Consider the following 24,836-nt stretch of genomic DNA (forward strand, 5'->3'; position numbering starts at 1 on the left):
AACCATGAAAACCATCTTCTGCCCTCTACCTTTATATCCTGGTTGGATTTCCACCCCTTCTGTTTCATTCATTTCTGTTTCTTAAAAAAGCTTCATTGGGACACCTGGGTGGCTCAGTGGGTTAAGCCTCTGCCTTCAGCTCAGGTCATGGTCTCAGGATCCTGGGATTGAGCCCCACATCGGGTTCTCTGCTCAAAGGTGAGCCTGCTTCCCCCTCTCTCTCTGCTTGTCTCTCTGCCTATTTGTGATCTCTCTCTCTGTCAAATAAATAAATAAAATCCTAAAGAGAAAGATTTTATTTATCTATCTATTTGAGAGAGAGATACAGTGAAAGAGAGCATGAGAGAAGAGAAGCAGACTCCCCGTGGAGCTGGGAATCCGATGCGGCAATCGATCCTGGTACTCCGGGATCATGACCTGAGTGAAGGCAGTTGTTTAACCTTCTAACCGTTTAATCGTCTACCCTCCTAAAGGAGCCACCCAGGCGCCCCTTTATTTCTTTTTTTAAATCTTTAATAGTGTTTTACTTCTATTTATTTCCACTGGGATAATTTTGTTGTTATTTTTTAAGCTCACTGTCCTTGAACTAAACCCCAAAACAAGTAATTGCCAAATCCCCAATCATAATGAGTAACTTGAAAACACCTTTCTCAGTAAGTGGCAGAGCAATCAGGATAAAGAAACTTAAAGAGGTTTGAAAGATTAGAACATGTCAGTTAATAACCTTGAAAATATGCATATGAAATTCTAAACACAACAAATAAGAAACAGATATTCTTTCCAAACTCCTGTGGAACATTTAAAAATATTAGTAATTTATTAGACCACAAAGGAAATTTCAGTCGCTTCCCCAAACCAAATATATGCAGGCCAACAAGAAGAGCAAAATTCATCTAGTAACAAAGCAAACAAAGGCCCAACTCTTAAATCTCTTGCATTAAAGAAAAACAAAAGAGAATGCAAACTACAGATGCTATATATTTCACATCTATAATGATATTAATAACTTGGAAGTTTTAGCCTGGTTTCTGCCTTGTTTTTGTTTCATTAGTTTGCTTATTTTAATCTCTTTCATATTAGGGTCTTTCCTCATGTATCTTGATATTTGCGGCTACATATACACATGCAAGACTAAGGCATTAAAAGGCTCATTCAGTGTCTATCGCACATTTTGGGGGTTATTGATTAGCGAACTTGGTTTGGAAGAAATAAAGCATTAACATAGCTCTTTTATTGGAAGACCTTCTCTTCTGCCAGGTATTTGGCAAATCTCTTTCCCCAACTTTGCCAGTTTTTTTCACCAAAGATTAGAACACTAGCTGCTGCCATCATTGTGGGTAGAAAAAGCCTCAGGGTTCAGAAGGCATTCTTCATTCTCCACTGCTTTCAGCCTTTAGCTCTTGTCGTTTAGAAAGTACTTACTTCCAAGTTCTATCTTGAAAGCAGAAGCGCTGAGAAAGATTCCTGAGAGAGTACGAAGGGTTTTAAGTCAAAGAAGAGCGGCGATTCACCTGAGATCAAAGAGATGAACAGCTCCTCCACATACAGTTTTGCAAAGTGTGGCTCCTGTAAGACAGCAACATCCACATCATCTGGTAAAACTTGATAGAACTGCAATATTTTGGACCTCATCCAGAGGCACAGAATCAGGTGTTCTGTGTATGGGGCCCAGAAACGTGTTTCAACAAGCGTTCCAGGTGATTCTGATGCCAAAGTTTGAGAACCACTGGCCTAACTTGACGGAGGGAAGAGGGGGGCTTGTGTTCACGTGTCTCGTGGCTGGAATTTGAGGACGTGGAATTTTAAAAGCCATATGCAATCAACTCGAGATGGAGGATACGGTCTGTTTTCTCAGGTGCAAGAAGAAAGGTTTTCTCTTTGGTCTTCTATTTTCTTCTAAAGGGAGAGGGACCCGAGACATCCGCTTCTTTCTGAGCCATTTGTTACCCAGACTGCGTCGCCTCGTCCCTGAGCTCCGGCAAGTGTCAGAATGGAAGAAGATAGAGGAGGACAGTGTGGGGCAAGAAGAAATAACAAGGTCCCAACCTTTCATAACCTCCAAACGTGAATCTATAGTCCAAGCAGGTCTCCTTTCCTCCCCAAATCCCAACCACCGCAAGCAGTTAGGTTGGACTGACGCTTCGCCACGGCCTCCCCACTTCCGGGCCCTAGCCAATAGGAACTCAAATTGCTCAGCCAGTTAGCGCCCTGCGCTGCTTCCGGCGTTCTGCGCGCTGCCCTGGAGACGGGATGGGCGAATCCAAACGCAGAGGGGTGTAAGACACGCATTACCTAAAACTGCGCCTGCGTGTTCCACTTTGCTCTCTTGCTTCACCCCGGGCCTTGCCCAGTGGACTTGCCTTGAAGGATTAGAACCCCAGAAGCGGGCCTTGGCGGGAGCCTTCCATTGCGTCGGCGGCTTTTCCTCGTCGGTCGTTCTGGTGAGAAGCAGTGGCAGTTTTAGAGTTTACGAATTTGGGTTTGTGTCTTGCTGAGGGTGCGGGGTACACTACAGGCCTGGAGGGGCGCCATTCACCTACCCTTTCTCCGTGAACCCTGTGTCTCCGGTGTCTTCTTTCTTCGGACTCTGCCTTGTTACCGAGTTAAACTAAAAAATCTGAAACAGTTTTCTCGAGGCTTTGGTTCGGGTACATGGGACACCTTCTCGAGGACTTAGGTGCAAGGGGGATTCGGGGTTGTAGGGTTCGGGAGATGAGCTTTACGGACGTCCCAGATGCGGAGTTTTTCCCCTTAAACCTTGGCGGCGCTTCCCGAATTCTAAGCCGGCCGTGCTTCCAGATGTCCGTGGACGTGGAGAGAAAGAGAGTGAACCAGTTCGCTGGCAGTGAGCTTCTTGGAGTGAGGGGTGTTTACATAGTGATTGAGCACCCGCGCTTTCGAGATCAGGCTAAGCTTAGAGCCTGTAGTTAATTAAGCCTGTCAAGGAGGCGCACCTGTTGAACGCTTGGGCACAGCGCCTGCCACCTTTTACGCCCTCCAAAAAGGTTGTTTTCGTCTGTGGTTAGGGAAGTTGAGCGTGCTTCCGGGGGGTGAGTGAAACCACAGGTGGCTGGGCTTTGCTTCCACAGTTTCTGATTCAATAGGTTTGGGCGGGGGCAAACGGCTAGTTGAGGAGTTAATGAAGGTAGAGTTAAGGGAGGGTTCCGGTCTTCATCTGCGTGCCTCTAGCACCTGGTTAGTTTCAGAGTTGTTGCCTGTAAGCCCAGCCACTGAATCTTAAATGCCTCATTTGGTCCTATGTGTGATTCGTTCTGATTTCTGGCTTCTCTGGTAATACCTTGGTGAGCTTGTAGGTTGAGAGTCTTAAAAGACACGCCACACCTTTAGAAAAATTGGGAAGGCTAAATGGTGGTGTCTGGAAATGCACACTCGGTGAGAACACAAACAAGCGCGAGGAAGTGATAACGGAAAATGATTGCCTTTGGAAAGGATGAAGAGTTGTGATTGCCATAGGCTCAGGAAGGGACTTCCGGAGTAGCAGGCCAAGTGATGTTCGTCACCTGGGTGGTGATAGCAAGGATGTCCCTCTTATAATCATTAAACTATACATTTATTTTGTGGAGTTTTCTGTATTTGTGTTTTATTTTACAATTTAAGAGGTTACATATTTTTAAAAACTCTTATTAGGAAGTCTAAGTGAGAATGGCCTTGGAGTGAGCCAAAAACACTCTAAAAGCCTGGAATTTCAAACTTGAAACAAAACTTAGAAAATCATCTGATCCAATTCCTATTTTACTCTAAGGAAGCTGAGCCTCAGGGAGGGGAAATGTTCCCATAGTAAACCTCTCTTACCTAAGCCAGACTTTGTAATTGGTGAATTTCATTAATTTCAGGCTATGTGGTCTGCCCAGATATCACTACTCAGTAAAAGATTGAAGAAAATAATTTGGCCTGAAGCAAGTTCAAAACTTGAAGATTTCATTTTTTTCCCCTTGTGGCTTAAAACCTTACTTTCAAAGAATGAATTCTTTGTCTTACATAAAAACTTACTTCAACACCTTATCCTGCTGTATCCTAATGTAGCCAATTTGCGAACATTTAAGTAAATGTTAAAGGTCTGGTTATTTTTTTCTGGCTAAATGGCTTTTCCATCTTAACATATTGTCATTTTAATCTTACTTTGGTTATATTACATACTTTGTAATGTTGACCTGTTGCCACAAAATTACTCTTGTCTGGGCTGAATTTTGGTGGGTCATGAGTCAGAACTGTGGTTTTTTTTTTTTTTTTTTAAGATTTTATTTAGTTATTTGACAGACAGAGCTCACAAGTAGGAGAGATGCAGACAGAGAGAGGGGAGGAAGCAGGCTCCCCGCCGAAGCAGAGACCCCGGGATCATGACCTGAGCTGAAAGCAGAGGCTTTAACCCACTGAGTCACCCAGGCACCCCATCAGCATTGGTTTTTAATGAATGGGTTTTAGGAAGAGAGGAGCATAGAACTTAGTAAAAGTGCTTGTTAAAATAAAATAAATAGATACTACCTGTGCCACTTTTGGATTTTCATTTGATTTAAATTTGGATTTCTTCTACATCTTTTCTACTTAAAATTTAAAGAATTTTGCTCTCAATAGTATGAGTTCTTCTGATTTGACATAGAGACCAGGTTTGTAATCCAAATAACTAAATGTAATTACTAGACTGTACACTTTATAGATTTTTTCCCATTTTGCAGTAAATTTTAATTTCTTTGGAAAATTGAATCATAAAATTAGTTATTCCTAGATTGTTAGATTACTGGTTCCCTATGCCAGGATAAGACAAACTGCTGCCTGTTGGCCAAATCTAGCTCTTAGGTATGTAGGTCATACCTGTTGTGGTATGGCTTACAGCAGAGAATACATTCTGAAGATCTGGTATACAGCATAGTGATTATACTAAACAATAAAGTATTATGTACTTCAAAGTCACTACAAGAATAGATCTTACATGTTCCTACCACAAAAAAATGATAATTATGTGACATGTAGAGATATTAACTACTGTTATGGTAGTGATCATATTCTTATATATACATGGATCAAATCACATTGTACACTTTAAACTTAAAGTACATGTCAATTATATCAACACCAAATTGAGATACGTAGATACTATACAGTTAACCCCTTTTATTTTTATTTTATTTTTATTTTTTTTAAAGATTTTATTTATTTATTTGACAGAGAGAAATCACAAGTAGATGGATAGGCAGGCAGAGAGAGAGAGAGAGAGAGAGAGGGAAGCAGGCTCCCTGCCGAGCAGAGAGCCCGATGTGGGACTCGATCCCAGGACCCTGAGATCATGACCTGAGCCGAAGGCAGCGGCTTAACCCACTGAGCCACCCAGGCGCCCCAGTTAACCCCTTTTAAAATGTACAATTCAGTGATTTTTTTAAAAAAAGATTTTATTTATTTGTTAGAGAGAGCACAAGCAGGCAGAGGGAGAGGGGGAAGCAGGCACCCTGCAGAACAGGGAACCTAATGTGGGGCTTGATCCCAGCACTCTGGGATCATGATTTGAGCTGAAGGCAAAGGCCCAACCATCTGAGCCATCTTGGTGCCCCCAGTGATTTTTTTTTTTTTTTAAGATTGTATTTATTGGGGGAGAGAACGAGAGAGTGGGGATGGGAGGGCAGAGGGAGAGGGAGAAGCCGACTCCACACTAAGTAGGGAGCACTAGGGGCTTAATCCCAGGACCCCAAGATCATGTCCTGCACCCAGGGCAGATACTTAACCTACTGAGCCACCTAGGCACCCTGATTCAGGGATTATTCACAAAGTTGTACAACCATTAATACTAATTCCAGAACATTTTCATTTGACCAAAAAGAAATACCATACTCATTAACTTCTTTTACATTCTTTTTTTTTTTTTTTAAAGATTTTAATTTATTTATTTGACAGAGAGAAATCACAAGTAGATGGAGAGGCATGCAGAGAGAGAGAGAGGGAAGCAGGCTTCCTGCTGAGCAGAGAGCCCGATGTGGGGCTCGATCCCAGGGTCCTGGGATCATGACCTGCCAAAGGCAGAGGCCTAACCCACTGAGCCACCCAGGCACCCCTTTCTTTTACATTCTTTTTCAAAGAGTTTTGCTATAGGTTCTGACTTACTGGATACAATGTATAAACAGCTGCTTTTAAAGAATTTCTTACAGCTTACTGGATAAATTCTGGAAACTTTTCTGTAGTCTACCATATGAAATCCTTTCAAAGAGATACCAATTTAAAATTGGTTTTGTGGATCAAGTTAATACTTCGATTATACTGTAAATGTATTGTTCAAGATGCTGAATCCACTGATGTGCTTTAATTCTAAATAAATATATTCTAAATAAAGAAATTCTAAAAAATAAAATTCTAAAAAATAAAATTGTAAATAAAATAAAACAAGACTATATCAATTCCTGTTCAGTCAGGCAAATTAGGACAAATTGGCCAAGAAAATGAACTCTCTTAACTGCTTATATCCTAGATGATGAAGTGGTTGTTTAAAAAAAAAAAATTTTTTTTTTTTGTTTAAATTTAAAACAGGAGTTAGTGAACTTTTTCTGTAAAGGGCTAGATAGGAGGTATTTAAAATGTGTGTAGGCCATTATTCTGTCACAGTTCTGCAATTGTAGCCTAAAAGGAGCCTTAGACAATCTACAAGTAAATGGGTGTGGCTTGGTTCCAGTTAAAACTTGATTTACAAACGGAGGCAGCAAGCTGAATGTGGGAAGAGGACCCTTTAGTTTAGTAACAGCTGACTTCAAATAGTATTTGGATTGACTCTTAGAATCTTTGTGGATTAGATGTAAATATCATTACATATAAAGCATTTTAACATACATTGTCTAATTTGTATCTCACAATTTGAGGTTTAGGTGGGTCATATATTGGCACATTCTATACAGATGTTGACACAATGTGCCTGCCTTTGTAACAAGAGCCTAAGAAAAGTATCAAGATACACTGACTGGTATCTCATTCATCCCTCTTTTTGTCATTTTCATCACTTTTGTTGAGATCTTGTTGAAGGAATTTGTGAATTTTTTTGTTTTCCCCTTAGCTTATTTTTTTCTTCACCCTACAAAGAGACATTAGTATCTAACATTTGTAGGTGAATTTTCTGAGTTTATTATTAGGTTTACATATTAAGTATCCTAGGCTAATTAAATATGTAACCAGCTTGCATTTATAAAGGTTTTTGTTTACCTTTTAGGAACGAGAGATGCGATTAGGCTGTTATTTTATCTAATGGTGAGAAGTCAGCCCAGAGATGGAAAACTTCATTCTGTATGAGGAGATTGGCCGAGGAAGCAACACCGTTGTTTATAAAGGGCGTCGGAAGGGAACAATCAATTTTGTAGCTATTCTTTGTACTGATAAGAACAAAAGGCCTGAAATAACCAATTGGGTAAGTAAGTCATATATGTTTCCTTCCCCCTGGGAAAACACAGAGCTATTATCAAGGAGAGGTAATAGCATCAAACCAAAGCTATTGAACTCACTATAGCATATACCATATTTTCAGTCGGGATGGGTGACCTTCTATCTGTTTAGTGCCACCAAACCTGAATAATGACTAGTATACATACCTAGGTAATTACCAACTTTGTTATTTTTTTGGGAAGAGTCAGGAAAATACACTCTATATTAGTATATTTACTTATACATTTAGTATGTGATTTATGAAGATTGCCAAAGGAAGGACAGTGGGTAAGAGTGAGTTGGGTTTAAAATTTATAGCCCAGGGTCCTGGACAAAATTTAGGCCCCCCCCCATTGTGGTAAAATACACGTATCAAAAATGTACCATTTTGACCATTTTTAAGTGTATAGCTAGTGATATTCAGTACATTCATTATGCTGTGTAACCAACACCATCCCTAGAACTCATTTTTTTTTAAGTAAACTTTTTTTTTTTTTTAATAGTAGGCTCCATGCCCAGGGTGGAGCTCAGTGTGGGGCTTGAACTCATGACCCTGAGATCAAGACCTGAGCTGAGATCGAGTTGGATGCTTAACCAACTGAGCCATCCAGGTGCCCCTAAAAAGTTAAGTTCTTAAGAGCAGTTTGAGTCACAGCAAAAAGTGTAGTGATTTTCCACTTACTCCCTGTTGTCCTGCATGCATAGTCTTCTCCATTGTCTGCATCCCTGCTGAAGTGGCACATATATTACAATGGATGAATCCACATTGATACAGCATAATCATCTATACTTCATAGTTGACATTAGGGTGCATTTTTGGTGGTGTACATTCCATAGTGGTGGACAAATGTAATATGTATTATTACAGTATCATACTTTCATGCCCTGAAAATCTACTGTGCTCCACCTAGTCATCCCTCCACCTTCTCCCCAACCTTGGGCAACCACTGACCTTTTTATTAGGTCTATAGTTCTGCCTTTTCCAGAATGTAATATAGTTGGAATTGTATAGTATATAGCCTTTTCAGACTGACATCTTTAACTTAGCAATGTTTTCTGTGTCTGTCTGTAGCTGACAGCTCATGTCTTTTGAGAAACCTCATATAGATGTACCAGTTTGTTCATCTATTGAAGGGCATCTTGATTGTTTGCAATTGTGAATAAAGCTGCTATAAACATCTGTATACAGGTTTTTGTGTGGACATGAGGTTTCAACTCTTTTGGGTAAATACCCAGAGTGCGATTGTTGGATGGTCCAGAACTTTCATCACCTAGCAAAACTGAAACTCTATACACCTTAAACAGTAATTCCTCATTTCTCCTTCCCCAGTCCCAGGCAACCACCATTCTACTTTGTCTTTGAATGGTACTTCATGTAAATGGAATCCTACCTCCTTTGTCTTTTATGACTTATTTCATTTAGTGTGGTGTCCTCAGGGTTCATTCATATTGAAGCATGTGTAAGAATTTTTCATAAGACTGCAATATTCTACGGTATATATAGACCACATTTTGCTTATCCATTTACCTGTTTATGGACACTTGTGTTCTTCTACCTTTTGGCTATTGTGAATAATACTGCTGTGGTGCTCGCTTCGGCAGCACATATAATACTGCTGTGAAAATAGGTGTACATATATGTCTTCAGGACATATTCTGCTTTCAGTCCTTTAGATATATACTCAGAAAATGGAATCCTATGTTTAACTTTTTTTTTTTTTTTTTTTTAAGCAACTAACACACTTTTCCACAGAGGCTGTAGCATTTTACACTCCCAACAGTGTACAAGGAATTCCATTTCTCCACATCTTTGGTGGCAACACTTGTTACTCTTTGTTTTTGTTTTGAAGGTAGCTTTTCTAAGGGGTGTAAGGAGGTGTTGGTTTCTCTAAGGAGTGTGGATAGTTGACAGATGTATGGGACATGATACAGGTTTGTTTGTAGATTTGGTGCTGGGAACACAAGGAATTTCTCTTCTAATGAGGTTTTCTCTGAACTGAGAAGCTAAGTCCTCAATTGAGGGGGTGGTGGAAGGCATTCTAGGCAAGAGGAAAGCAGAAATATGAATCCTCACTTGGCAGACAGACTGGCTGGGGCCACTTGAAATTGGAGATCCTGAACTGAAGCTGTATCAGTCAGTGTGGCTTGTGTCTGCCTCAGTTTCTTGTGTCTGTGCAGACTGTGGACGTCTAAACTGAACCAGAATTGGAGTACTAGCATGAGTGAGCTGGAAAGTCAACAGGTAGTGGTCACGAGCTAGGATGTGTGCAAGATTTTGGAGACGTTACAGCTCTTGGTCAAAACCTAACAATGCAGTCCAATAGAAATACAATGGGGGCTACAGATCTAACTTTAAAGGTCATAGGATCCACATGGAAAGGACATTTTATTAATTAATCCAGCAAGAAGAATATATTATTTCAACAGATGGGTGGTTTGCGAGATTGAGAGTGCCGAGGTGAACCAGTATCTGAAAGAGTAGGTACTTTTACATATACTGAGTGATAGGCAGCGCGGGAGGCTGGGCTGTGGCCTGATTTCTGTTGGAATTTCCATACCTCCTTTACTTGTCATTAGGACCTCCCCCTTCCAGTGCCTGAATCAATGGAGATCCATTTAAACATGCTCACGCTGTGTCTTCCCCATTTTCTTCTGGTCCTGTATTAGTTTATTATAAGGTGCTCCTCAGATTCTCTTGGTCACTCTGATTTTTGTTTTTCTCCTCATCTGTCTCCTAAATTATGTGGATTCATTTCCCTTTCTTTGTGTTAGAATACGGAGCCCACCTGCTGTTCCTAAAGTGTACCACTTATCCATTTTTAAAACTGGGAGCTCTGTATTTCTGTAAATCAATGGGCCCATTAGCCTGTGTTGAGTCTGAGTGACAATAGAGAGAGAGAGAGAGAGAGAGAGAGAGAGAGAGTGTGTGTGTGTGTGTGTGTGTGTAAGGAGATCAGAGGACGAGGATTCAAAGCACTTGGATCACGAATTTGGAGTCTGGATGGTTTGTTAATAGAGCACATATTTTTATGGTTTTAGTTTCCATACTTCTAGGGATTTTGAAGGGAAAAAACAAAAATCCCTGAGGCAAGTTAGTATTTTTTTTAACTGACAGGTTCTTGCATCTTTGTTGAGTTTTCAATTCACTCTTGTTTTTGGTGCATAGGAATTCTCATGATATAATGGAAATGTACATTTTAAGATCAGTGGGCTCACTGTAATGATTCTTTTAATAACCCAAGTGAATTTACACTGGGATTCACTAAGGATGGATATATATATATATATATATATATATATATATATATATATATATATATTTTTTTTTTTTTTTTTTTTTTTAAAGATTTTATTTATTTGTTTGACAGAGATCACAAGTAGGCAGAGAGGCAGGCAGAGAGAGAGGAGGAAGCAGCAGGCTCCCTGCTGAGCAGAGAGCCTGTTGCGGGGATGGATCCCAGGACTCTGGGATCATGACCTGAGTGAAAGGCAGAGGCTTAACCCACTGAGCCACCCAGGCGTCCCCACTAAGGGTATTTTTAAGAATAAAATTGTAGAATCCTTTAAGGATTCTTTTAAATATTTAATAAGTAATGTATCATTATTATAGAAAACTTGGACAATCCAGAAGAATGGGTAGAAGAGGTGGGGAAAAGATAGAGCTGCATTGTGCTGTCACCTGAGATAGTCCCTGTGTTGTTTTGGTTGATTGGTTCTACTGTTGTTTACTATGAGTTTAAAAAAAAATTTGAATCCTGATAATGCATAATTTTGTTTCTTGCCTTTTTCACTTAAATTATTATGCTGTCTTTTTTTATGATATAAAATTAAACATTTTGAAGTTGGGCTAATAATTTTTCACTTGCTATATAATTTAACTATTGTGTTATTGAGACTTGAGGTTATTGTTACTTAGTAAAGGTGCTTTTCTTCCTTGAAAGTTATTTCTTTCCTAATTATAAAAGTAGTGTGTACGTAATGTAGAAAATAGAAAAAAGTAGAAATTACCAGTTCTACTCAGAAAAGCTATTTTGACATATTCTTTTTGGTACTTTTCCTATGAACATTTCTTTTGCAATGTAGTGTTTACATAAATACACAAAACTATATTGCAAAAGTTTTCTTTTTTTTTAAGATTGTACATTAAATTAGCATTTTTCCACATCACCAGCCTTAAGAGCCATCATTTTAAGTTTGATTCCACCAAATTCTGCTATCTTGTTGCCCACTTCCCAATTGTGTATTTAGGTGTTTCTTAACAGATGTGAGGATTAATATGAGAAAATTAAGCATTTTCTTTTTTTATGTGTGTTTGTGAATGCTGTATTTTTATAGGTCCGTCTCACCCATGAAATTAAACACAAAAACATTGTAACTTTTCATGAATGGTATGAAACCAGCAATCATCTCTGGCTAGTGGTGGAACTCTGCACAGGTAAGTGTGTGTAGGAAGTGCTACAAATATTTCCACCTCATGTAATTGTGAAAAAACATATGCAGGTTTTGTTATTTTCCTTTTGTATTGCAAATAGAAGCACTTGATACTATTGACTGTGTTCGCTTGCACGTATGTTTGGTTACTAGGGGAGAATGCAAAGATGTCTGCTGAGAGGGAGACAGTAAAATTCAATTTGGGCTTAACTTTATTTTGGTATAAAATACTACTACATCGCCTATATAAAAATTTAGAAATATTTTTTAGTGATGAACTTATCAAGCAAGTTTTCTTATTCAATAAAAACCAAGTATTTTAGTTCAAGGAGCTATTAGTTAGCTCATTAGTTTATAAAGTGATCATCTTTTTGTTTATGAAGAGAATACTTGCTGTTTATAAAAACTTAAGGTATGTGAATAAGTAAAAGATGAACCAACAAATACTACCCCTTAACAATGATTAGAGATAACTTGTTATAGCTCTTGCTTTATACAACTTTCTGTGACTGTATGTAGGGAGAAAACTGACTGACTATATTGATTTTATCTGGGCTTTTAGTTTCAGTGTCTTCAGGGAAAAAGTACCACTGTTGGCATACTTCTGTTTATACATTGATAATAAAGAATCACTAAATATTAAGATAGAATTTCTAGTTTTATGGGTCTTACCCATTATATTGGCAATTCAAATTTATAAAACTGAATCATGAAAGAGGTTATTTGTAATAATTCTTGCATTTTATTTTTTCCAAAATAATAGGAAAGGACTATGGTTTAAATGCTTGCACAGTTGAACACACTCTTGAGGTGATCAGCAGACTTTCCCTGTGTTCCTTCTTGCTTCAGCTGTTATTTCTGCTCCCGGACCATCTTCATAGCTTTACTACTTTATGCCGGTGTATGGAGTGGTTCCTCACCCACTGAAAAATCAGCTTCAAAAAATCTACCTTCATAGTGTTCTGACTGAACTTTCAGATGACATCTAAGGCTTTTTTTTTTCCCCCCAAGAGTGTGTGCAGGCCCCGGTGGGGGGGGGGCATTAGGGGTTGGGGTGGGGCAGAGGGAGAAAGGGAGAGAGTCTTAAGCAGACTCCATGCCCAGCACAGAGCCTGACCGGGCTGCATCTCCTGACCCTGAGATCATGACCTGATCTGAAATCAAGAGTCCAATGCCATCAGGCGCCCCAGGATATTTTCTCCTCCCCCCCTTCTCCCCAAGACTTTTTTCTCCCCCAACCCTCCTCTGTCCTGCCCCCTCCTCTGTCCTGCCCCTCCTCCCCCTTCTCCTCTTTTCTTTTTTCTTCTCTCCTTTCTTCTCTTTTTTTTCTTCTCTCCTTTTTTCTTCTCTTCTTTTTTCTTTTATTTTCTCTCTCTTCTTTCTTTTCTTCTTTCTTTTTTTCCTCTTCTCTCCTTTTTTCTCTTATTTCTTCTCTTTTCTCTTTTCTTTCTTCTCTTTTTTCTGTTTTTTTTAAGAGAAAGGAGAAGAGTTTTATTTGAGCCCAAGTTAGGATAGCTGCCTGGGATATACAATTGTCAAAAAGAAAAGAGTGCTCTGGGGAGAGAACATTATGTGCAGGGTTATATATATTCCTCTGATCTTGGCTACTGTTGGAACCTTGATGCTTTAAAAAAAAGTTTGTTCCTGGCACTTAGATGGTAGAAATGTGAACAGGACCTTGGTAGAGTATAGGAATAGAATTCAGTGTGTCTGCCTTTGTTTTATTTCCTCAGTGATGTACTCAAAGGGTTGTGATTTTCTGTTAAGGAAAGACCTTTTTTCTGCCATGCAGACTTTGTAGAAAATGGTTAACTTTGTATAGGAGTAAATGTGGCTATACTTTGCATGATGTGTTTTAAATGCACAATTTGAATTAATATTTACCACTAATTTTTGTAGCTGTTCAATGCCCAAGGGATGAGTTAGAAATCATAACACCAGAAGGATTCTCCCTGCATCCCTCCTGCTTGCTTACTGATTAGTTTCCCATCCTGAGCAGTAAGTCTCTGGAAGCTGTCTCTGGAGTACAGACAGAAATTCCCCTTCAGTGCTTGGACCACTGTGTTCATCCATATGTGCATTTCCCCTGCCAGGCTGTCCATGTGTACTGATTTATTTTTTTAAGGCTCAGTATCATCACCCATCGTGGGAGCTCCTGGAGACACTGTGTTATGTTGGTGGGTTAAAATGGGTGATTTTTAATCAACTTGCAGGTGGTTCTTTGGAAATGGTTATTGCTCAAGATGAAAACCTCCCAGAAGATGTTGTTAGAGAATTTGGTGTTGACCTCATTACTGGATTATATCATCTTCATCAACTTGGCATTCTCTTTTGTGACCTTTCTCCTGGCAAGGTAATTTATGAAAATTTTCATTTCCTAACTCCTACTGTCTTAAGTTATAGTGCTTTCCCCGAGATGTTTTTATTTTTAGATAAAATTTAGGTAAAATACAGACCATCTTGAAATTGAGTTAATTTGTTTTCTTTTAAAGATTTTATTTATTTTAGAGCTAGAGTGAGCGCTATCAAGAAGGGGCAGAGGGATGGGTCACCTGGGTGGCTCAGTGGGTTGAAGCCTCTGCCTTTGGTGCAGGTCATGATCCTAGGGTCCTGGGGTGGAGCCCCACCTCTGGCTCTCTGCTCAGCAGGGAGTCTGTTTCCCCCCCCCTCCTCTGCCTGCTTCTCTGCCTACTTGTGATCTCTGTCTGCCAAATAAATAAATAAAATCTTAAAAAAAATAAAATATATATAAAAAATAAATTAAAAAAAATAAATCTTAAAAGAAGGGGCAGAGGGAGAGGGAGAGAGAATGTCCAGCCAACTCCGTGCTGAGCGTGGAGCCAATCCCCTTACCTGGGATCATGACCCAAGACAAAACCAAGAGTTGAAGTCCAACTGACTGAGCCACCCAGGAGCCCCTTGAATTAATATTTTTTAAAATTAAAAACATGGTGCCATATTTTAGTTACCTATTGAAGTAGCTTTAATTTATTTATTATTTTTATTATTATTTTTTTACGATTTTATTTATTTGACAGAGCTCACAAGTAGGCAGAGAGGCGGGCGGGGGCGGGGGGATCCCCACCAAGCAGAGAGCCTGATATGGGGCTCAAACCCAGGACCCCGAGATCATGAACCAAGCTGAAGGCAGAGGCTTTAACCCACTGAGCCACCCAGGTGCCCCTTGAGGTACCTTTTAGAATGGGAACTCTCCTCTGAGTCCTTTTGAATAAATGTTACTGCTGCTAAGGTATATTGTGAATGATGAACTCAGTATCTCTATAAACTAGGATGCTAAGCTCTTAAATTATGATATATGATTATGAGCCATTATTTTAGCTTGATAATGACCTTTTTGGCTTTGCTATTTGATTAGTGACATTATGGGTCAAAAGCTTCTTCTTTGGTAAAAATTAATGACCTTTAACTAAATGTGCTTCAGTGTGGTAGAGGCATGAAACCTGCTTAGTTCTAGAATCATAGGTGACACTGACATTTAGAAGTTGTGTGACCCTGGGCAAGTTTACCTTTCTCTCTGCATTGGCTTCCTTGTCTGTGATCTGGAGATGGATTCCATACTATATTTAGGTTAAGCTTCTAGGACACTTGCTGGTGTTTTCAATCAATGGCATCTATTATTTATAAGTACATATTCTTAGGTATTGTACTTATTACTGGTTTGAGTTGCTGCTTTGTGAAGGTGTATATAATGAAATACAAAGTTGAATATTGTTAAACATTATTATTGTAAGCCCTCCATATGAGAATATAATTACAGGTGAGGAGACTGAAATTTAGATAGGTTAAGTAAATTCTCTAGTCGGAACTGGAGTGGTGGACTCTAACTTCAAAATGCTAGTTTTGAGCCTGTGAGTAAACAACACCTTGGAGAAGTAGGTTTTCAAATCCTCCTACAGCTGTGATGGAGGATTGGCGAGGATGAATTGTTCCGTATACACTGTTCTTTATCTTTCCCAAAGGCATGTGGTTTCCCTCTGTGGTTATGATGTGTTCATTGTATACATCTGAGCATGGGCAGTTTAATATTTGATCCTATTATTAAAATATTGCATTTTTTTTCTTTAGCCACTTTTAAAAATTTATATGCCTTTAATTTTTTGAGTAGGATGAAGCAAGAAGGCCAGTGCTCCAAGATCTTCAGCGGGATTTGAAGAGGGACTGAAGGGGAGTGCAAATGGGACTGGTTTCTGAACACCTTTATTTTCTCGTCTTCATAGATACTCTTGGAAGGGCCTGGCACATTGAAGTTTAGTAATTTTTGCTTGGCCAAAGTAGAAGGTGAAAATTTGGATGAGTTCTTTGCTTTGGTGGCAGCAGAAGAAGGCGGAGGTGATAGTGGGGAAAATGTACTGAAGAAAACTGTAAAAAGTAGAGCCAAAGGTATGTGGAAAGCTTACAGATCAGAATACTGCCCAAGTCTTTGTGTTTAGGAGATAATGTCGACTTTGTGTTTTTGCCAGTCAAATTAATGTATTGAAAATAACAGTAGAAATCTGGGTATGGGAATGGCTTTGTCCATAGCCCAAAGGTTTTCGCATAGGTCCAATACTGTGTAAAGTACAGGGAATCTCTAACAAAGCTTGTATTCTATCCTTGGCTTTCTATGTCACCACTCATTGAACATGGGGATGGCCATTTTGTCCTGCTTCCTTCTGTATCCTAAGTACTTAAAACAGTGCCTGCCACACACTATAGGCTAAGTAGATATTTTTTCAGCATTGATGAGTAGCTGATATTCTGAAATTAAGGGAGATTGTTAGGGTGCATTTTTGGGAGGTGGTTTTGCTAGTGAGTTGGGCCTGGAGTGTTAAGAGTTGTACTTGAGGGGGGATTGTGAAGTGATACCTTTTGTAATACTGTTTTTAGAGAGAGAAGGAGTATACGAGTGGAGCTGGGGGCAAGAAGGGGAGAAGGAGAGGGAGAGAGAGAATCCAAGCAGGCTCCATGCCAACTGCGGAGCTGATGTGGGACTCAGTCTCACAAGCCTGAGATCATGACATGAGCCAAAATCAAGAGTTGGAGCTTAACTGACAGAGCCATCAGGCGCCCCTCTTTTGTAATGTTCCATGTGTAAATCTGTTGTCAAACTTAACACACGTAATCATTTTCTTCCCACACAGTTATGTTGGTAGGGACTTCATTTGTTCATTAGTATGTTTATTAACTCAATGTCGAGGGAAGAAGAAAGTGCATAAATCAACAGAAATTTAGACATGTCCTAGACACTGGAGATACGAAAGGGAACAAACGGGCAGAACCCCCAGGCCTAACTAAACTAGCATTCTAATCAGGGAAGACTGACATTCACCTTCAACACCTACTAATGATGTGCCTGGGCAGGGTGCCTGGGCATCTTGGGGGTCTTATTTATGCTTGCTTTCTCAGGACCTGGCATAGTAAGGGCAAATAGGCCTTCCGTAAGTGTGTGCTGTGTGAGTGAATGTATGGATGAAATGTGATGGCATAGCAAAAATGTCACCTAGGAGAGCTTTAAACACTGAGGCCACTTGAGTCTGCAGCCCTGGCTGTAATGGGCCCTGGGGATACTGTTCGCTGGAAGATTTACCTCAGTGGAATATACTCACTCACCAGTGAGTGGTGATGACTCGCTTCGTGGAAAGAACTTTCTCATTGGAAGATGGGCGGGTTTTTGGTGGAATTCTGGTGGGTGTTCTGCAACCTCTCAACCATGTGACTTAAGAGATGTTAGGGGACCCTCTAGGCTTCAGTTTCTCATCAGTGAATAAGGGAACTTGCTAACTCAATGCTACTTATTTGTAATTTTTCTTTTTAAAGATTTTATTTATTTGACAGAGATCGCAAGTAGGCAGAGAGGCAGGCAGAGAGTGGGGGAGAAGCAAGCTCCTCATTGAGCAGAGAGCCCGATGCGGGGCTCGATCCCAGGACCCTGGGATTATGACCTGAGCCGAAGGCAGAGGCTTTAACCCACTGAGCCACCCAGGCGCCCCACTTCTTTGTAATATTAAACTTGTATAAAGTCTATGTGGCACACCTTAGTGTTTCTCACTAAACATTGCCTGTTCCCCTGGATTGCATCTTCTCCCTGCCAAAGATTAGGAAGTGTGAGCAGAAGTGATGGGAGTTACTCTGAGGTGGGCATTTTCAGAGCCAGTGTGCAGTTTGCCATGTTCTTTCCCCCATCTTGGTGATGATGGAAGCCTGTGTTGAGATGGTGTCTCTGTCAGCCTGGCTCTTGGAGTGATTCTGAGGGTCAGGGCCCCTGGGCTGACCTGTGGTGGACGTGTTGGTGGACATTGGGAGTAATAAATAAACCTTTGTTGGTAAGCCAGTGGGAATTTGGGGTGTTCTTGCTATATAATTTAGCCTGCTCTAATGAAAATATTATAATCAAAGGTTCTTTTGATTATTTAAATTTTTACCTTAAAAAAAAAAAAGAATATACTGAAGATGCAATAGTATTGTGCCATACCTCTAACTCAAGTGGGTTTTTGAAACCTCTTTGTGTTCTTATGTATCCTTGTAAATGAAACCTTAAAATTAGAAACCATTAAAAGATGTGGAATACACAGGAAGGCCTAGGGAGGTAGATTTGTTTTGGGGATTGATACAAATGCCTAACAAAGTTGTTTTTTATACTTCTAGGATCTCTTACATATACAGCGCCAGAAATTTTAAGGGGTGTTGACTTCTCCATCACCAGTGACCTCTGGTCTTTGGGCTGCCTGCTTTATGAAATGTTTTCAGGTGATTACTTTCTGGTTCATTTTAAAATCGAAGCTGGGCACACACAAAAGGATGAAGTCTGTAGGTTGCAGCAATTTTACCTGGAAGATGGGAAAAAAACCTGGCTTTTCCAAAAAAAAAATTTTTTTTAAAGATTTTATTTATTTATTTGTCAGAGCGCACAAGGAGCCAAAGAGGCAGGCAGAGGCAGAGAGAGAAGCAGGCTTCTCGCTGAGCCAGGACACCCCCCCCCCCCCCCCGTCCCCGATTAGGGACTCGGTCCCAGGACCCTAGGATCATGACCTGAGCCAAAGGCAGTGGCTTAACCCACTGAGCCACTCAGGCATCCCATCAAATTTTTATATAACTGGTTTTAGCTTGCTTTTCTCTGTATTTCTCCTGTATTCTTGGTGTCTACGCATACATCTGGAACCTTTAACATGATACGTTAAGGAACTTCTGAGGTATAGGTGTTTTTCATGATAATCATTTGGAAAAATGTGCCTACTTATTAGATTATTATAATTATTAGAAGTTGTAAGGTACCTTGTGCCTGTGAATTATTCAGATGTGTCCAGTGGCCCATGCAGCCCTGGGATCATGGCAATGATCCATAAATGAATCAGCATATTTGTTAGGCTGATAGATTTTGACTTATAGAAATATAAAAATATACAGTGTGCCTGGTCTGTACCAAGCATTTAGTAAGTAGTTCTTGCTCTATATTTTTTCCTATCAATTATATAATCCTAAAATATCTGTAGTTCAGATTTAGAATTATTAGTGATAGCAAAATATTGTCTAATTTTGCAGTTTTTCTTGTGGTTTCAGGAAAACCTCCATTCTTCTCAGAAACTTTTTCAGAATTAGTTGAAAAGATTTTTTATGAGGATCCTTTGCCACCTATTCCAAAAGGTAAGATTTTTTAATTTATTTTTGTGATAAAGGCAGCTAGTTTTCATCTGACACTAATGGTACATTTTTATCTAAAATCAGTTTTTAATTCCTAACCCTCAAATTTACATTTTATAGATTCAGATGGATATTTTTAGAAATGTTAGCATTCCTTTTGCTTTTTTTTTCTTTTTAAGACACTAAAATGAAGACCAAAGTACTACTAATAGATTCCCTCATTTAAAAGCACAAATTAGGGACGCCTGGGTGGCTCAGTTGGTTAAGCAGCTGCCTTCGACTTGGGTCATGATCCCAGCGTCCTGGGATCGAGTCCCACATCAGGCTCCTTGCTCGTCAGGGAGCCTGCTTCTCTCTCTGCCTCTGTCTGCCATTCTGTCTGCCTGTGCTCACTCTCTCTCTCTCTCTGATAAATAAATAAAATCTTAAAAAAAAAAAAATAAAAGCACAAATTATTTTGTGCTCTTATATCAACAGAAGTCTGATTAAAGATTTTAAAAACCCAACCTTCTGTGTTTTTCTTTCTTGTGTATGTATCATTTACTTATGTTGTGCTTATGTTCCAAGAAGTTATTTCTGTTTAATATTCAAATAAGGGCAAGCCAGGCATTTGTCAGTCCTTCTCTATCTCCATGAATAAGAATGTCCCTGACGTGTTTTTAGTCTTTTTTTAAGCTAGAGTTGTGGTATTTTGAAAGTATTGGAACTTTTATCATGTGAATTTTGATTAACATAACAATCTACCACTAACAATTTTAAGGAAAGAAAAGGAAAAAAACCCGGAACAAACAAAGTAAAGCACTTTGTGTGTGGAAGTGCCATGCTCACAAAAGGAGTTTCAAGACACACACGTGAAATGAAAACAGGACTTTATAAAAAAAAAAAAATGTACATTTTTAGAAGAAAAAAACTTAGAGAACTAATCTATGGAACTGGGAATACAGAATTCTTTTAGGATTTCAAGAGCCATTCTAAGGAGGAGAAAACCCTCAAAACCTTATTTTGAAAATAGTTTGTACTTACTAAAAAGAACAAAACTGCATTTGTTTGTCTTTTAACTTTTATATCAAGAATGACTGGTTTCTATAAAAGCTATCTCCTGTAATGATGATTTCTGATTTTTGTTTTGTTTTTAATACTCACAGTATTGATTATGGGTCTGTCCTGTAAGTTAAGGAATTTTATGCAGGGAAGAGAAATCTGAAAATGCAGGTGTCAAAGGTATGGTGGCCCAGGCTTATTTAGCGATCTTCCTGTAACTGTGACCATAGTGCCCAATAACACCCTCTGTTTGATGTGTTTGTGCATCGTCTTCATGGCCGCTTGTAACCAGAGACTGGTAGTGTGGTTGTGATATAATCTAATTTAAAAAGAACTAATAGTTGGAGAATACTGGAATTGGCCAGTATCATCATATTGTGCTATTATTTTCCTATTAAAAAATTTTTTAGAATAGGGAGAGGGAGAAAAGAGGGATTGCAAATATTTTTATTATGCATTGTGAAGCCACGTTGGTCAAATTAAGAATGCCTCAGAAAATGAGGCATAATTAAAAGTTAAATGCAATAAAGAGAAAATGAAGTCAAGACTTAGTTTTTGAGATTCATGTTTTTTGTGTTCTAGGAAAACACATTTCATTTTATGCTCACACCTCACCCCCATTAAATGGAGGCTGTAATTGTTAGTAATGGATTCAGTGTTCTCTTAAAAATGATACGTGCTTAGAGTACTGTTACTCTAAATGTTTTTGCAGAGTATGTATTCCTATACTTACCACCTGTTTTTCTTTTGGGAATTTGTGTATAGATCCTTCTCTTCCTAAAGCTTCTTCAGATTTTATTAATTTGCTTGATGGTTTACTTCAAAAGGATCCTCAGAAGAGGTATGTGTGGGTAGTATTTTAATATTAAGAAGAGGAATCTTTTTCTCCTTTCACATACTTCTAAAATAGTACTGTTATATACAGAGAGCTATTCAAATTACTCAACATAAACTCAGATTTCTTTCTTTTTCTTTTTTTTTTTTTTTTGAGTGTTTATTTTTTCTGTTTGCAGGGGTTTTAAAGTTTTTAATTCCAGGTAACATACAGTGTAATATTAAAGATTTATTTATTTTAGAGAAAGTGAGAGAGGGTGAGTGAAGGGAGGGGCAGAGGGAGAGGGAGAAACAGACTCCTTGCTGAGTGGGAATTCCTACATGCAGCTTGACCCGTGAACCTAAGATCATGACCTGAGCTGAAATCAAGAGTCAGCAGCTTAACCTACTGAGCTGCCCGGGAGCCCCTAACACATAGTGTAATATTAGTTTTAGGTGTACCATATAGGGATTCAACAGTTCCATACATCATCCTGGGCTCATCACAGCGAAGGCCCTCCTTTATCCCCGTCACCTATATCCCCCATCCTCCTGCCTTCCTCCCCTCTGGTAGCCAGCAGTTTGTTCTCTCAGGTTAAGAGTCTGTTTCTTGGTTTGGCTCTTTGTTTGCAGGGGTTTTAATCCTGAGGAAGTTTTTGAAGTCCATTTCTCCTTTAATACATAGTTGCATAGTAGGTTGGTGGATTTTCTTATAACTTCCAGATCCAAGAGGGCATTTTTTCCCATTGTGGATTTCAGGTTAAAACTGTCATATACTATTGAACGAAGGATGATGCTGTCAAGATAGTTAATGTTATAACTACTGAGTGGTATTTTAATGTGATCTGTTTTTCTGATGATCCTGTCATAACGAGGGTATCAAGTGCGAGGATAATAGGCACAAAGTGACTTTTCCAGGTTACAGTAATGGCAGAAAGTTTGAATTCACTGTGGCAAGGGGTGGAGGAGGGTGGATCTGGTGGGGATCTCCCTGGGTTGGCAGACAAGAACAACTGGTTTCTACTTCAGCTTCTACCACTAGGTAACTGGGGGGTTTTAGGCAAGTATTTGGGGTCTCTGCTTCAGGGTGTAAAATGAAGTCAGTTTAGTGTAGCATGTAAAATAATCCAGTCTCTAGCTTCCCTAAGTATAAGTGAAAAACTACAGAAGGAGCTGCTAATTCTTGTGTAAGCACACCTTGTGCTTAAATGGATGCTTTTAGGATTGCTGTTATTTTGCTGTGATCTTCCAGACACCTTTTGATAGGATACAAATATACTTAATTTAGGATGGTGTATTCACATTTCCACATGTTTATATCCTTGTATACTTTGTTGCATAAATGGTACCACTCTGTAACCTAGTTCTTCCTATATGTACACTAAGTCCTACATGGCTGCAGAATGTACATGTATACCTTAAGTATAGTAAACATTTATAGTGTTTCTTGATTTAGAATATTCCATGGGCTGCAACAGTAGAAGTCCTTTTGTGTATTTGTTGTTGTTAACTTAGGCAGTTAGCAGCTTTGGACAGATTTATGACTGTGGGGTTGGTGGCCAGAGGCTAAGAACATGAAACAGTTTGATGCCTTTGCTACATTCTTGGAATGTGTGCTGGTTTAGTAACCCTCCCAGTGTTACCTTCAGTGGACTTTGTTGACCTTATATTTGCTAAGCTGCCAGATAAAAAAAGAAAGAAATTTCACTTTATTGGCATTTAAAAATTTCTGCTAGTGAGTTTTAAGAGCCCTTTGTACAAAAGGAATATGCAATTTCATACAATATCCCTTTTGTACAAAAGGGATATTGTATGTAATTGCATATTCCTTTTGTTAATCATGTTTTAATTTTGACCTAGGTAGGTTTTATTATATTTTCTTTTAAGTAGGCTCCATGCCCAGTGTGGAGCCCAACTCAGGGCTTGAACTCATGACCCTGAGATCAAGATCTGAGCTGAAGTCAGAGTCGGATGCTTACCTGACTGAGCCACCCAGGCGCCCTAAAGTGATTTTATTTCATAATCATATATTCTCTTTCATTTTGAAATTTCAGTTAGGCTTAATCATTCCTCGTCTGATGATTATAACCAGAAGCATGCTTTATTAGTTGTAAAAAGTAATGCTTTGAAAGTGAGTCTGAGTCTGGGTTTTAGATACGGTCTGAAGTCATTCTAATATGGGTGAACTAGCTAGATAACCTTTTAGCTCCTACACAGAAGTGTGACTATGTAAAATTATGAGGTTAATTTTCTTATTTCTGAATGCAGTTTTAAAAGTGAAGTTCCCAAAATGAAATGTGTGAAACAGGTAGGGTATACAGAATAAAGGATGACAGAATTATAGATTGATAATGTTGGATATATTTAGTTTAAAATTTTAAGCTAATTTTAGATTCCATTCATAGAATGTTTTTGAGAACCCAAAATGTTTTTATCAGGCTCTGTCGAATATGAGCCCTGAAACTTCTAATACTTAATTATTGGACTCTTTAATTCTATACTATTTAAGTTTCTGAATTATTTTTTTGTGTTTCATTAAGAGATTAATTATATACTAAAATGAAACTAGGGTCACCTGGGTGGCTTAGTCGGTTCATGTCTGACTCTTGGTTTTGGCTCAGGTCATGATCTCAGGGTGGTGCAACTGGGCCCCGAGTCAGGCTCCACACACAGCGGGAAGTCTGCTTGAGACTCTCTCCCTCATCTGCTTGGCCGTATGCTTGCTGTCTTGTGCTCTGCCTTTCAAATAAATAAATAAAATCTTAAAAACAATTAAATGAAAGAATTTCTGAGGTATATTTACAGAGAGAAATTTATAAATCATAAATTCTGGTAGATGTAGTTGGGACATGACTTGGGAATTGTGGATGGTAGATCATGTTAAAATAGTTTTTAACATTTTTGTTTTATAAAGATTAACTTGGGCAGGCCTACTGCAGCATTCATTTTGGAAGGATGCCTTCACTAGGAAAGATCAGGAATCAAGCATTGAGGATTCCAACATCAGGTAGTAATATAAGCTTATCTTTGTGAGGGGGGCATGGTTATTAAATGATCTTCCTGATTACTGTTCTATCAATGTAGTGTCAATGACATGAATTTCTCTGCTTGCTAGGAGAAAATCTTTTAAGTTTTGCTCAAGGATTTAATCATGACATTGTGTTCTCAACTTTGTTCATTTTCTCATTAGTTGTTTATTATTCAGTCAGTGATTTAGTATGGTAGTCATTAGCTCTGACCACCAAATGTAACTCACATTCCACCTTGCAGGCACATAGTAGGATTTCCTTTCCCCCTTTTGAGTTAGGTGTGGTCCTGGGACTGGCTTTGGCTAATGAAACGTGAGCAGAAGCGATGTGTGTTCTGCATAGAAACCTTTGTGTGTCAGATCTCACATTTCTTCATGCTGATGAGGTAACTGGGATGAAAATGTCCAAATGGGGTTGCTGTCAGGCTGAGTCTTCAGTGACTGTGATTAGTGTTGCTTTCCTGCCAGCCTTCAA

General features: G+C 39.1%; 1 protein-coding gene and 1 long non-coding RNA gene across 10 annotated transcripts in view; one reads left to right on the forward strand and one right to left on the reverse strand.

Annotated features, from left to right (window-relative positions):
* Nucleotides 1–794: 794 nt before the first annotated feature.
* On the reverse strand, nucleotides 795–2,176 carry LOC309862000. The gene is made up of 2 exons (XR_014310272.1): nucleotides 2,047–2,176; nucleotides 795–1,566 (listed from the first exon to the last, which is right to left on the reverse strand). It is a non-coding gene; the product is annotated as an uncharacterized lncRNA (long non-coding RNA).
* A 91-nt stretch (nucleotides 2,177–2,267) lies between these two features.
* The window catches only part of ULK4 (unc-51 like kinase 4), a 636,882-nt gene continuing 614,313 nt past the window's right edge, over nucleotides 2,268–24,836 (forward strand). For 5 of the 9 annotated variants that reach the window (XR_014310110.1, XR_014310111.1, XR_014310112.1 and 2 more), the window contains exons 1-9: nucleotides 2,291–2,441; nucleotides 7,202–7,396; nucleotides 11,746–11,845; nucleotides 14,055–14,194; nucleotides 16,080–16,242; nucleotides 18,487–18,588; nucleotides 19,399–19,482; nucleotides 21,286–21,361; nucleotides 24,248–24,340. Coding sequence is in view for 3 of the 9 variants with exons in the window: in XM_082724764.1 (XP_082580890.1) it covers nucleotides 7,259–7,396; nucleotides 11,746–11,845; nucleotides 14,055–14,194; nucleotides 16,080–16,242; nucleotides 18,487–18,588; nucleotides 19,399–19,482; nucleotides 21,286–21,361; nucleotides 24,248–24,340 (896 nt within the window). In the remaining 6 variants the exon portion in view is untranslated. Of the gene's footprint in view, nucleotides 2,442–7,201; nucleotides 7,397–11,745; nucleotides 11,846–14,054; nucleotides 14,195–16,079; nucleotides 16,243–18,486; nucleotides 18,589–19,398; nucleotides 19,483–21,285; nucleotides 21,362–24,247; nucleotides 24,341–24,836 lie in introns of all 9 variants that reach the window. The other 4 variants (XR_014310114.1, XM_082724763.1, XM_082724762.1 and 1 more) reach the window with 3 other exon arrangements.

The sequence above is a fragment of the Mustela nivalis genome, assembly GCF_964662115.1.
Source record: "Mustela nivalis genome assembly, chromosome: 1".
Classification (NCBI taxonomy): Eukaryota; Metazoa; Chordata; class Mammalia; order Carnivora; family Mustelidae; genus Mustela; species Mustela nivalis.